The following is a 13231-nucleotide window of genomic DNA, read 5'->3' on the forward strand; positions in this document are numbered from 1 at the left end:
TTTGGACTCGCCAGGGTCTGTCTTTATTTTGTTTAGAACACTGCCCATCCTAGATTCTAAAGAGGAGCTTCAAATCCGATAACAAACAAGTTTGTCTTCACATCCATGGCATATAGCCTAGGTTACCTTCAAACATTCACATTACTGACATTCATCCTTTTCATAGTTTATGTCAGTGGTTCCCAACCTTTTTCCTCAGGGACCCATATTTTTACCATTGTAAGCTTTGGTGACCCAATCTCGCGAGCGCCCGCATGGTATTCTCTTTCCTGCGAAAATTCATTAGTTATCATTTTGTTCCTCAATTTGTCTTCAGTCAAATATAGAATAACTGTTTAATATATTAATATTGTTGTTTCGATGCATATATTAGTTTAAATGCTTTGTCATGTATTCAACATGGGCTATATGGTATTAAAATTAAACCCCTTAAATTCAAGAGGGCTTCGCGACCCCCTGTGGATCTTTGGTGACCCATAGTTTGGGTCCCGACCCATAGGTTGGGAACCACTGATTTATGTGACTTGGACTTGACTTGGACTCTAATCTTTTTGGACTCGGTCTTGTCTCTGACTCAAACCTCTTCGAACTTGACTATTCTGGTAATGGACTTGTCTTGGACTCTACAAAGGTGGACTTGACTACCGCCCTGCACTTGAAGTTAGTTCTATTTAGGCCTACTGGTGCTGCCAAATAGCAACTTGACTGATGTGTAGGCCTATGAGGCTATAAGCTGAAATGTAACTCATTTTTACATCGACTTATGGATCAATTAAGTATATCCACACAGTAGCCTATGTGCAGAGAACTAATAATCCATTCACATCTGGTTATCAGGAAAGTTGGAGGGAAAGTTAAACAACGGGATAGTTTTTTGATGATTCATTCAGAAGAGGCAAAGAATGTACTCGAGACAGACAGACAAATAGACAGATAATCAACTGTCGACTCTGTCAAATAATCGACTCCTTAGCCCATAAAAGTTTGCTACATTCAGTGCAAAATATAATTTCGACACAGGACAGGACAGACATATGTATATCATACAACTATATACAAGATATGAACACATGTATGGGAAATACAGAAAAAATCTCTCACATTCTCCCCCTTTTTTTTGTTAGCAAAGTGCTCTGCCCTGACACGCTTTTCGAGACTAGCCGTGACCTGTGCGACCTCTGAACTCTGACCCACACAAATCAACCAGTAGACAAAAGGGAGAAGAAAAACAAACAAACAAATAAACAAACAAACAAACAAAAAAATCAAATCAATCAATAAAAAATAAAAAAATAAACAGTGTGGACACATGAAAGTGAAATTGACACTTTTTTTCTCTCATCCCCTTTACATCCACCTTTTACAGTGAATCCTCATGCAAGAAAAAGCTAATCTGGTCTGGTTTGTGTTGCACTATTTCCAGCATGCAAATATCAAGCTATAACACGACACCATCTAAGGGTCAAACTTGGCACAGAATTACTATGCGGACCCAGCATGCAGTATTTATTGAGCCAGGTTTTGGATATACAGAGAAGTGGGGCTTTTTTTCAACCCCCCTCTATTCTTTTCTTTGTTACAGATTTGATCTGTATGCAAGAAGTGTTCAGATCTAGCGGAATTGGTTATTGTAGCCAAACTTAGTGTTAGTGTGTATTATGAATGCGTTGATCTTGTGTGCAGTATGCATAATGCATTGGTATGCATTTGTATTCAGTGTGTGTGTGTGTGTGTGTGAAAGAGTGAGAGAGAGAAAGAGAGAGAGAGAGAGAGAGAGAGAGAGAGAGAGAGAGAGAGAGAGAGAGATTTTCTGTGTGTGTTTATGTCTGAGTCTAAGTCGGTGTGTGTGTGTGTGTGTGTGTGTGTGTGTGTGTGTGTGTGTGTGTGTGTGTGTGTGTGTGTGTGTGTGTGTGTGTGTGTGTGTGTGTGTGTGTGTGTGTGTTGAGCAGTGGGACATACAAACAAACCTATTAACAGTCTGCTGCACTTGAATGGACAACTCCGTCATTCTGGAGAGAGCTTTGGCGGCCTTGACACTACTCGTTGTCCTGTTGTTGTTGTTGTTGGTTGTCTTTGTTTCTAAACTAGGGCCACGACTACTGGGGTGACGAATTGCACACAATACAACCAAGTGCATGTACTGTATAGGCCCGCATGCCGCGAATGCTTCCAAGGCCAGCAGATTAAACAGGAGAGGACATGCAACAAGGATGCACTTTGGTACTTACGGCTACTTGTTGGGATCATTCCATTACTAGATATGGTGGAGGTGGTGGAAGTGGAACGGTTACTGTCATGTGTGTGTGTGTGTGTGTGTGTGTGTGTGTGTGTGTGTGTGTGTGTGTGTGTGTGTGTGTGTGTGTGTGTGTGTGTGTGTGTGTGTGTGTGTGTGTGTGTGTGTGTCAAACAGCTCACTATAACATGCATTTCTGCACCTGCACCAGAGACCAGAGAGACTGAATTGTGGGCCGGTCCCTAAGGCAAAAAAAAATAAACTTCAACAGTATCGACCCCTATGTAAGTATCTGTCGGGCCACTGGGAGGCTGCCCTGTATGCCAGTTTACCAGTCCAGCGCTGGTCAAAGGTCATTGGGTGTTGTCATTACCAGGAGCCTGTTTCTTGAAAGCATCGTTGCTAACCAGTTAGCAACTTACTAAGTTGCCAATGGGAAATTGCATTGCAACCAAGTAAGTTGCTAACTTAGTTAGCAACGATGTTGTCGAGGTTAGCATCTGGAGCTATACTTCAGGCCTGTGCAGCCTACTCAGCAGAATCATGTGTTTATCAGTGACAGTAGAGATAATGATTTGGAGGGGAGTTATAGATCTTCCACAAGCGTGCCCGAAAGTTGGCCTGTGCTTATATCATATATTTTTATATTTAATTATTATATATCTATATTATATTATTTGGAGTGACGACCCCTCTCCCTCACTGATGAGTGATTTGGAGCGACAACTCCACAGTTAGTGGATAACAGACACATGCTCTAGACGTTTGGTCTGTCCTGATTAGGGCGAGGACCATTTTCATGGTTTAAGTATAATTTAAACTAGTTTTAAAAACGGTTGTCCATTTGTAATTGTACCCCTCTCTATTCATCTTTGATAAACTCGCTGTGTAGCCACATGATGCAGCGTGATATTTGTCGTTCTGGTAGAATAGAAAACGCCACTGTCTGTTGGTAATGCGGCTAAGTCACAAATTCTTAAACTTGAGCCCAATTCAGAATAATTCAAATTCACAACTGTAATACTAATACCAATACCACTGCCTTCATGCCAAAATTATGCTTTACAGCTTCATACATTCATCATGTTTTCTTACATTCCTGTAACATCTGTGGTATGTCTGTGTGTGTGCGTATGTGTGTGCGTGTGTGTATGCGTGTGTGTGTGTGTGCGTGCGTACGTGTGTGTGTGTGTGTGTGTGTGTGTGTGTGTGTGTGTGTGTGTGTGTGTGTGTGTGTGTGTGTGTGTGTGTGTGTGTGTGTGTGTGTGTGTGTGTGTGTGTGTGTGTGTGTGTGTGTGTGTAGGTGCATCAAACATCAGTTACATCACAATAATGAGTCCAGTTGACATTAGAGAAGTCCACAGATGTTTTCATTCCACAATGTGCGTGTGTGTGCATGCATGCGTGTGTGTGTAGTGTAGTGTAGTTCATGTGCGTGTGGTGTAGTTCAGTTTAGTCAGGTGTAGTGTTTCAGTTTTCTGTGTCCTGTACTCGTTTCGTTTTCTTCAGGGCCGTGTGTCTGATATACGTAGAGATAGTTCATTTGTTTTGTCGGAATCCATTTTGCAACAACAGTAACGTAACCAAGGCCATAGACTCAAGGCAGGAAGATGGCTAGGGCACTAGGGGTGCATAAAGAGATAAAAGCCGGAAGGGGAGGGGAGGTGAGGTGGGGGCATCCGGGGAGGTATCGAGAGGTGAGCCGAGAGGAGAGGAAAAGAGGAGGAGGAGGAGGAGGAGGAGGAGGAGGAATAGTGATGGGCAACCTGGATTCAGAAGTTTCAGTGTGAGGAGTCTACACACTTCAAATCCTTTTTTCGTTTTTTTAATTCTATGGAAGGATTACATTTCAACCCCAGTCTTCAGATTGACCATTCTGACAATGGTCAAATGTAGTCCTGCCATGGAATTTAAAAAAGTAAAAAAAAAAAAACGATTTTTAGGTGTGCAGACTTCTCACTCCAAAACTTCAGTCTGCCTTTGTCCTGCACATTAACCTGGGATCTGCAGAATTTCCACCCTCAACTGAATGTTACCAGGATTCAAAAGCTATGATCTATTCCCATGTAGGCCTATTCCAAATGACTTGGTTTTTGCCTGTCCTATTAGGGTAATCCCCTGGTTGAGTTGGACAGGCAAAACCAGGTCATTTGGAATACATGGAACTGGATTGTAGCTTCTGAATGCAGGTTTCTCATCATGGAGGAGGTGAGCATGGAGGCTTGTGGATCTGGGAGGAGGAGGAGTTGGTGGAGGAGGTGGGGGAGGGGGAGAAGGAGGAGGAGGAGGAATTTGAGAGTTGGGTTTGCGGGTGGGTGTGTACTCCAGTCCAAAGGTGCCAGGAGGAGATAAAAGGAGAGGAGGGGAGGAACAGAATGAGGAGGAAACCTGTGGGGTGAGAGGAGGCATAGATGGAGTAAGAGGAGGAGGAGGATTAGGAGGAGGAGGAGGAGGAGGAGGAGGAGGAGGAGGAGGAGGAGGAGGAGAAAAGAGCTGGGTTGGGTTGGGTTGTGTTGGGAAGGCAGGCTAGTTGGGGTGGGTTTGCGGGTGGGTGTTTACTCCAGTCCAAGGGTGCCAGACGGAGATGAGGAGAACAAGGAGGAGGTGTGTGGATATGGGAGTAGGACAAGTTGGTGCTGTAGGAGTAGAAGAAGGAGAAGGAGTAGGAGTAGTTGGTGCAGTAGGAGCAGGAGGAGGAGGAGAAGTTGGCATAGGAGCTGGGTCTGAGGGTGGGTGGGTGGGTGGGTGTTTTACTCCAGGCCAAAGGTGCTGGTCTCCTCCACGGCCGTGAGCAGCTTCTCGTAGAGCATGGAGAAGCAGGGGTACGGAGGCAGGTCCAGACGGTTGAAACAGGTGTGAGCCCTGGGTGTCGAGACACACATGCATACACGCGCACACACGCACACACGCACACACGCACGCACGCATGAACACACACACACATAGACATGTGAACACAAATATTTACACACACACATATGTACACACACACACACACACACACACACACACACACACACACACACACACACACACACACACACACACACACACACACACACACACACACACACAGACACACGCACACAAACACGTGTACATACACAAACGCAAACACAAAACGGAAAACATTTTCACAGTACAGCTAGGCAACTCCTGTGCTCCACACTACACTTTAATTTATACACATAACAACTAGGGGTGTAAATCACAGCCTCCATGACGATACAATACAATATCGATTTCTTAGGGTAGGGATTCGATTATTTTCGATACTTAAGAATTCCCCACGATACGATATGTTTAAATTTTTTACATATTACTTTTCCATTTCTATTATGTTACGGAGCTAGGGCATTGGACAGGGGCCAGCGATTCGATAATTTTCGATAGTGACACTGTGGGACACTGTGCAGGAAATGGTCAAAAAAGGTACTGCAACTATGCTGCTCATTGAAACTGGGCTGCCTATTGCCAAATTTGATCTTTACATGAAAGTTTACTAAGTCATAAACAAATATTTTCGAGTATGGTCCAAGTACAGTAATTTTTGCAGCTAAAAATTGCTATTTTGCAGCTAAAAATTGCTTCTCCATGGTCCCCCTTTTTATGTATGAAAAGTGCAATTTTCCAGTCATAATGAATACTTAGAATTTGATGCTGGTGGTAAGTATTCATGAAAAAGGTAACATTAGTGAATGGGCAGCATGAATTCTGGAAATAAACAACTAAAAATCTCACACCGTGTCCCTTTAAGAATGTCCCACGATATGATGCGATTTGATTAAATCGCCGGCCGATACATCCATGCATATACATTTCGATTATTATTTACACCCCTAATAACAACTAGGCCTATCTGGTTTCCAAACGCTCTGATTTTCATCAAGAACACGTCAGTAGGTTCGAGATTAGGTACAGGAATAGGCACCAACATGGTTCTCTCTCTGTATTCCAGGAAGAGAATAATGGGAATCTACTGTAGGAATGACAGGTGACAACTTCTGCACTGAGAATGTCCAAAATAGAGTGACAGTCGTACCTGGGTAGGGAGGTGACTTTGCCCCACTTCTCCACACAGAAGCGGCGGGGGCCATTGCTGCCCCGCAGGGAAGCGAAACCCTCGTAGGGGACACTGGACGTGCCTGTGACAAACTACACATACACAACAACACACACACACACACGCGCGTGAACACACGCACGCATGAACGCAGGCACGCACTCACACACACACACACACACACACACACACACACACACACAGACATGAACACGCACACGCACACAATCAGTGTAAATTGTGATAATCGTGACAGACAGTGTGCTGACATGCATGCAGCATGGGAGCTTTGTCTTATTTGGAAGTTAAACACCAATGTCTCTTTCAAAGAATATACTGTATTGGCTTATAAGACCTTATCTCACACTAACCCCATCGTACAGCACAGACAACAAACTCTGTATTCTTTATGCTCCACATATAGTGTTTCTCAACAGGGGTGCTACAGCCCCCCAGGGGGCGTTGGGGAGCCCAAGGGGGGAGTTGAGAAGAATGCAGCTGAGTGGGGGCAGGGCTTAGTTCCCATTGGGGGCATTAGTCTATTTTATTTTTCAATACTAAGGGGGGCGTTGGCAGGCTTATGATAAGGTCAATCGGGCGTTGGGAGGCTTATGATGAGGTCAAGGAGGCGATTGTTCAAAAAGGGTTGAGAAACACTGGCAACAACACACGTGTGTAAGCTGGAACCATTACATAACAATTCGTGCTGTTACTGAGAGTGTGCGGCCTGACACTCAATGCCGGTGTTTGTCACGCCATTCTCATTACATATGCACCCTGCATGAGAGATGCGTTTCTGATTTATGAATGCCATGCCACATGTTGAAACAGGGCTGTTCAAAATGCTGTGTGTGTGTGTGTGTGTGTGTGTGTGTGTGTGTGTGTGTGTGTGTGTGTGTGTGTGTGTGTGTGTGTGTGTGTGTGTGTGTGTGTGTGTGTGTGTGTGTGTGTGTGTGTGTGTGTGTGTGTGTGTGTGTGTGTGTGTGTGTCAACGTGTGTGTGTGTGTGTGTGTGTGTGTGTGTGTGTGTGTGTGTGTGTGTGTGTAATACCTGCAAGAGCCGCAGTCTCTGCTCATTATTGAACCTCTCCACTGCAGCCCAGAACCAGCGGATCACTATATGGTCGTCATGGTAACCTGTGGGGAGAGAGAGTGAGAGAGGGAGAGAGAAAAGGGGAGGGGGAGGGAGAGAAGGAAAGACAGAGGGAGAGAAAAAAGAGAGGGAGAGGGAGAGAGAGAAAGAAAGACAGAGAGAAAGAGGGGGGATAGAGAGAGAGGGGGGGAGAGGAAGAGAAAGAGAAAGTGAGGGAGAGAGGGAGAGAGAGAGAAAGTGAGGGAGAGAGAGAGAGAGAGAAAGAGGGAGAGAGAGAGCGTGTGAGAGAGAGAAGGAGAGAGAGATAGGGAGAGAGAGAGAGAAGTGAAGAAAGAGTGAAGGAGATGGAGAATAGAGAGACAGAGAGCATCAATGTGGGCGAATGATGTAATACTTCCTGAGCGCGTCATTTTTTTTCCTCCTCTCGTACGCATAAATCAGTGGTTGACAGGTGGCTGGCTACAACCGCAATCGCATGCGCCGTTTACACCACCAAGCTAGAGTCATCACACACACAGACGCACACACACACAGACGCACACACACACAGACGCACACACACACACACACACACACACACACACACACACACACACACACACACACACACACACACACGAGACCCTTCCTCGTCCACCTCCTTTCAGTCAGCGCCTCCTTGGTATGCTGTGTTGCACATTGTGTCTAACCCCAAGCTAGAATTGTCATGCATGAGACTAGTTACTCTTCCTCATCCTCATCCTCATTCCTTAGCCAGTCAGTAGGCCTACCTCCTCAGTGTTTGACTCAATCGTAACCGCATGCAGTGATTTCAGCACCAAGCTAGAAACATCTCACAAACGAGATTCTTCTTCTTCCTCCTCCTCCTCCTATCTTCGTAAGTCAGTACCTCTTCAGTATTCAGTTCAATCATAACAGCATGCAGTGGTTATACCACCAAGCTAGAACCATCACACACAAGATTCTTCTTTCTAGTCCTCTTTCTCGTCCTCCACATCCTTCTCTTCCTGCCTTTAGCCAGTGAATCCTCTGTATTCTGTGTTTCTGCATGTCCAGTTTACATCCCCACGCTAGGATCAGCATACATGAGAATCATCTTCATCCTCATTCTCCTCCCTGACTGAGTCAGTATGCCATGTTGATATCACCAAGCTAGGATCATCACAAATAGAGTAAGACTCTCCCTCCTACTGCTTTTGTCAGTTAGCTCCATGGTATTCAATTTATGTCATGTAAATTCAATTTATTATATGCATGAGAATCCCCCCCGGTCTCTTAGCATCTATAGATAAGGTTGTACCTCATCCTCCTCCTGCCTCGGTCAGTGCTACCTCTTCAGCATTCAATTCAATCACGCATGAGAACCCATCCCCCCCCACCCCCACCCCCAACCTGGGTCTCTTCATCTCTCCTCCTCTTCTTCCTCCTCCACCCTTATTCTCTTTTTACCCCCCCCCCCCCCTCCCCACTGTTCTCTTTACACCTCCTACTCCTCTTCTCCCTCCTCCTTCACTTCCACCTCCCCCCTGGTCTCTTTATACCTCCTTCTCCTCCTCCTCCTCTCCCTCCTCCTTCACCTCCACCTCCACCTCCCCCCTGGTTTCTTTATACCTCCTTCTCCTCCTCCTCCTCCTCCTCCTCCACCTCCACCTCCCCCCTGGTCTCTACGTACCTCCTCTGTATTCCGTGTTGGTCCTCCAGTCGGCGAGGTCTATCTCCGCAGTGCCGGCGATCACCAGCTCCAGCTCCCGCGCGTCAAAAACAGACACCAGCCGTACGTCCACCACCTGCAAGACCAGAGAGATATTACATTACACTTAGCTGCTGTTTCCACGTTGCAGAATATTTTTATACATTGGCATTGTTTTCCTCCTGTTCAGGTGGAGACACACCAGGTGGATAAAAAGAAAAACTCCATTGTTACAAGTGCATTTTAGCCCCATAAATGGGATTTTTTTAAAGCAGGATTTTTGATATGTGGATTTTAAAACTGGCTACGTAGAGACGGAAGGCCAAAACCAAAGCGTTTTCAAAAATAGCAGGCTACGTGGAAACAGCTTCTTAGCTGCCGCTTTTATCAAAAGGAACTTGCAGTTATTGCAGGTTATTGGTCATAGTCCCTGGAGCAATGTGGGGTTAGGTGCCTTGCCCCAAGTGAACTTCTTCAGCTATGGATATGGTATGGGAATCGAACCTGCAATCTTCCGATTCTAAGACCAACCCCCTAAGCATCAGGGATATACAGTATTCAACAGATTTACCAAAGTCTGCACGCTCTTTGACATGCAGATGGTATGCTGTATTCAGCATGTACATTTACATTGTACACCCATCGTCATTCCAGCAGTCCAAGGCAGACAGAGATGAGGAAAATATATTCAAAATGAAACAGATTGTACAGTATACCCCTTCATTCCAGCAGCACAACAACAATTAAACCATGGAATTGATATCATTCCCCATTTCACATACCTAATCATTCATTTTGGTGGCTGTCACAAAGGTATATTACATTTCTGATACAGAATGTGTTGGTGTCTCCAGCTGTAGTGTGTGTGTGTGTGTGTGTGTGTGTGTGTGTGTGTGCGTGTGCGTGTGCGTGTGCGTGTGTGTGTGTGTGTGTGTGTGTGTGTGTGTGTGTGTGTGTGTGTGTGTGTCTGACACTAGAGAGGGAGAGAGAGGGAGAGAGAGAATGGCATAGAATGTGTGTGTGTGTGTGTGTGTGTGTGTGTGTGTGTGTGTGTGTGTGTGTGTGTGTGTGTGTGTGTGTGTGTGTGTGTGTGTGTGTGTGTGTGTGTGTGTGTGTGTGTGTGACACTATATGGTACCGTACCTCGTAAAAGCCCCGGACAAGGCTCTCGGTCTGCTGAGCCACCCCCCTCTCGATGCGCCACTTCACCATACGCTCGATGTACTCCTTCTTGTTCTTCTCCGACACGCTGATGCCCGACCCTCCCGGCTTCAACTCGCGCTCCGTTATCTAAGGGAAGCACAGACTTTTATGGTAAAACACCAGAGGTCCAAAAAGTCAGAGAATGGGCACACGTCAGTAGCACAGGCACTGGACCAAACAGAAGATAGGCTTAACTGAAAGGAAAAGATAAAGGTGGGCACCACTGTTTGATGCTCCCAAACAAAGTTTAATCCATAAAAACTTTGTTTGGGAGCATCAAGCAGTGTTGCGGACCTTCGTCTATTCCTTTAAAAAAAAAACTAGAAATGTCAAAAGTTAAAGCAGAAGTAAAAAGAAAAGACCTGACCCAGTTTCCTTCCAACACAAATTACTTCACTGAGTAACTGACCCACAGTGACTGCGCACCAGCGCACCTGATTCTGCGATGGTTGGATCAAACTTGTAATGCAGTGGCTCACATAACATAAAGATTGTTTACGACCTTTGTTGGGTATATCTCATAGGGTTGCCAATTGTCAATGGAAAAAATATGAGACACTTCATTGTTTAGATGTAATTTCCTGCATTTTAACGCATTTTAACATCCCGTGTCCTGTTTCAGCTCAATACGGAACCCATACTTTTATCTCAAAACATGGGCCAATTCCGTGTTTCAAGGGACGGTTGGCAACACTAATATCTCATGCAGTGTATATGCATCACATCTGCATCTAACCTGTCCGAAGACCTCCTCGTTGACCGTGAAGGTGAGGTCCAGAGTGTCCTCAATGTCATTGTCCTTCATCCACTGCAGGCTTTGGTGGAACTCCTCATCCAAGAACTCCAGGTCGCTCAGATCACATGGGCTACACAGGAGGCCATGCAATTAGCTTTAGCAAATGTTCACAGACATACAGTGCTGTGCGTATGTTTTGGCCCGCCACCTGATCTTTTACTTTTCTCCACATTTGATCACCAAACAAACGTAAACATTAAACAAGGATGACGCAAGCAAACATAAAAGGAAATGAAATAATCACAAAAAAACTGCATGTTATGTTTGCTTAGGTCATTGATTCTCAAAGTGTGGTCCGGGGACCACTAGTGGTCCGTGACAGAGCTCAGGTGGTCCGCGAGGGGATTTCTATTTTACCAAGACAAGGTAGCTATATTTGTAACATTATTACAAAGCTAAACATAACATTTCCACTACAATAAGACAGGCTTAACTGATCTGCATCGAAATTAACAGTATCAAATTAGCACCCATCAACTGTCAATTCAGTTGACAGGTGGTCGCTGAACATATTTAGGAGGAGAAAGTGGTCCTCGGTCTGACAAAGTTTGAGAACCACTGGCTTAGGTCATCCTTGTTTAATGTGTACATTTGTTTGGTAATCTGAAAATGTTAAGTGTGCCAAATGTGCAAAAAAGTTAAAAATCTGTTGGGGGGCAAAAACCTATGCACGACACTGTACTAGGTTCTTTCCTATATGCGAACTCCCGTCCTCGGCCTGTGCTCGTGGCCTCGTGTTCACTGACACCCCGCCTGGAGAAAACAATCAAGTTTCCACAGCAACTTTTGGGGGCCTATTCTTCATTCACTATCCCAACTGCAAATGAGTACATGACATTAGAATTGCACTTTTGTGAGATGTTTAAATACATAGCGAGGCCACAAGCAGGCAAGGGAGCAAGGGAGGACTGGAGTTAGGATGTTACAAAGAACCGACAGTATAGCCCTTAGCCTTTTGCCAATTAGAGCATTTTTGTACCCCTTTATTTTAATGTTCACGTGTTAACCACTAATACTATATCTAACTTCAAAAGTGACTTGTAACACATATGTTAGGCTTGTAGGCTATTAAAGGAGCACTGTGTAGGATGGTGGCCATTGAAACTGTGCTGTTTATTGCCAAATTGAATCTTTTCATGAATATCAACTGAATAATAAACCAATATTTAGACCAACTAGTATGACTTAAGTACAGTAAGTTTTGCAGCTAAAAATGTTTATTTCTGGAAATTCAAAATGGCGGACCATGGAGAAGATCCCCCTTTTCATGTATGAAAAGTGTAATTTTCCCAGTCATAATGAATACTTAGAATTTGATGGTAGTGGTCAGTATTTGTTAAAAAGGTACGTATAATTTGTGAATGGGCAGCATGAATTCAGGAAATGAACTACTAGAAATATTACATGGTGCACCTTTTAAAGGACCACTTCAGCCAATTACAATATGCTGTTGTATTGCTCACGCTACCCTTGACTTGTCAGATCCCGGAGATGCTGCATTTTTTGGCTCAGCCGTTTCCGAGATCTGAGCTATTCTAATGGGGGCAACTTTTGTTTCCATTTTGAAAAATCTTATAGGCCTACTCCAAATATTTTTCCAAAAGGTATCGCTGTTTGTCAGTTGTCTGCTGATGTTGCATAACCTTTTGAATGTTTTTGGGAGTAAATCAAGATGTTTTTTTTTTAAAATGTAAACAAACACCTGCCCCCATTACAATGACCAGAATCTGGGAAAAGGCTGAAGTAAAAAATAAAATAAAAATCTGAGGTACTGACAAGTCCAGGGTAGTGTGAGCATTACAACTGCATGTTGAAATTGGCTGAAGTTATCATTTGACAAATATCTTATTCACTGCCAATAAGACCCTTATTATTTACATAATTGTAAGGCTTTACTAGGCCCTTCACACATTTCATAAGTCACTTGCACAGTACAGTAATTAGGCATGTATTAGTGGCCAACATGTAAACCCTATTTCGAGGTCTTACCAGCATTTTCAAACGTTTTTCCTTTTTTTTCAATAAAAACGTGGTGATGTGAGGCTTACATGCGCAGCAGTCCCTTGTAGAAGGGTCTAGTGAAGAAGGCATCCAGTAGATATTGATGGATGAGAGCCAAGCCCAGAATACGCCCACTGAAGCGGAACCTGGAGCC

General features: G+C 44.4%; 1 protein-coding gene across 1 annotated transcript in view; it reads right to left on the reverse strand.

Annotated features, from left to right (window-relative positions):
• Positions 1–4925: 4925 nt before the first annotated feature.
• The window catches only part of hecw2a (HECT, C2 and WW domain containing E3 ubiquitin protein ligase 2a), a 61019-nt gene continuing 52713 nt past the window's right edge, over positions 4926–13231 (reverse strand). The window contains exons 24-30 of the mRNA XM_063214318.1: positions 13125–13223; positions 11017–11146; positions 10221–10367; positions 9061–9175; positions 7347–7432; positions 6276–6388; positions 4926–5095 (exon numbers count right to left, since the gene is read on the reverse strand). Coding sequence (XP_063070388.1) covers positions 4984–5095; positions 6276–6388; positions 7347–7432; positions 9061–9175; positions 10221–10367; positions 11017–11146; positions 13125–13223 — 802 coding nt within the window. The 3' untranslated portion in view covers positions 4926–4983. The remainder of the gene's footprint in view (positions 5096–6275; positions 6389–7346; positions 7433–9060; positions 9176–10220; positions 10368–11016; positions 11147–13124; positions 13224–13231) is intronic.

The sequence above is a fragment of the Engraulis encrasicolus genome, chromosome 13 (genome assembly GCF_034702125.1).
Source record: "Engraulis encrasicolus isolate BLACKSEA-1 chromosome 13, IST_EnEncr_1.0, whole genome shotgun sequence".
Classification (NCBI taxonomy): domain Eukaryota; kingdom Metazoa; phylum Chordata; class Actinopteri; order Clupeiformes; family Engraulidae; genus Engraulis; species Engraulis encrasicolus.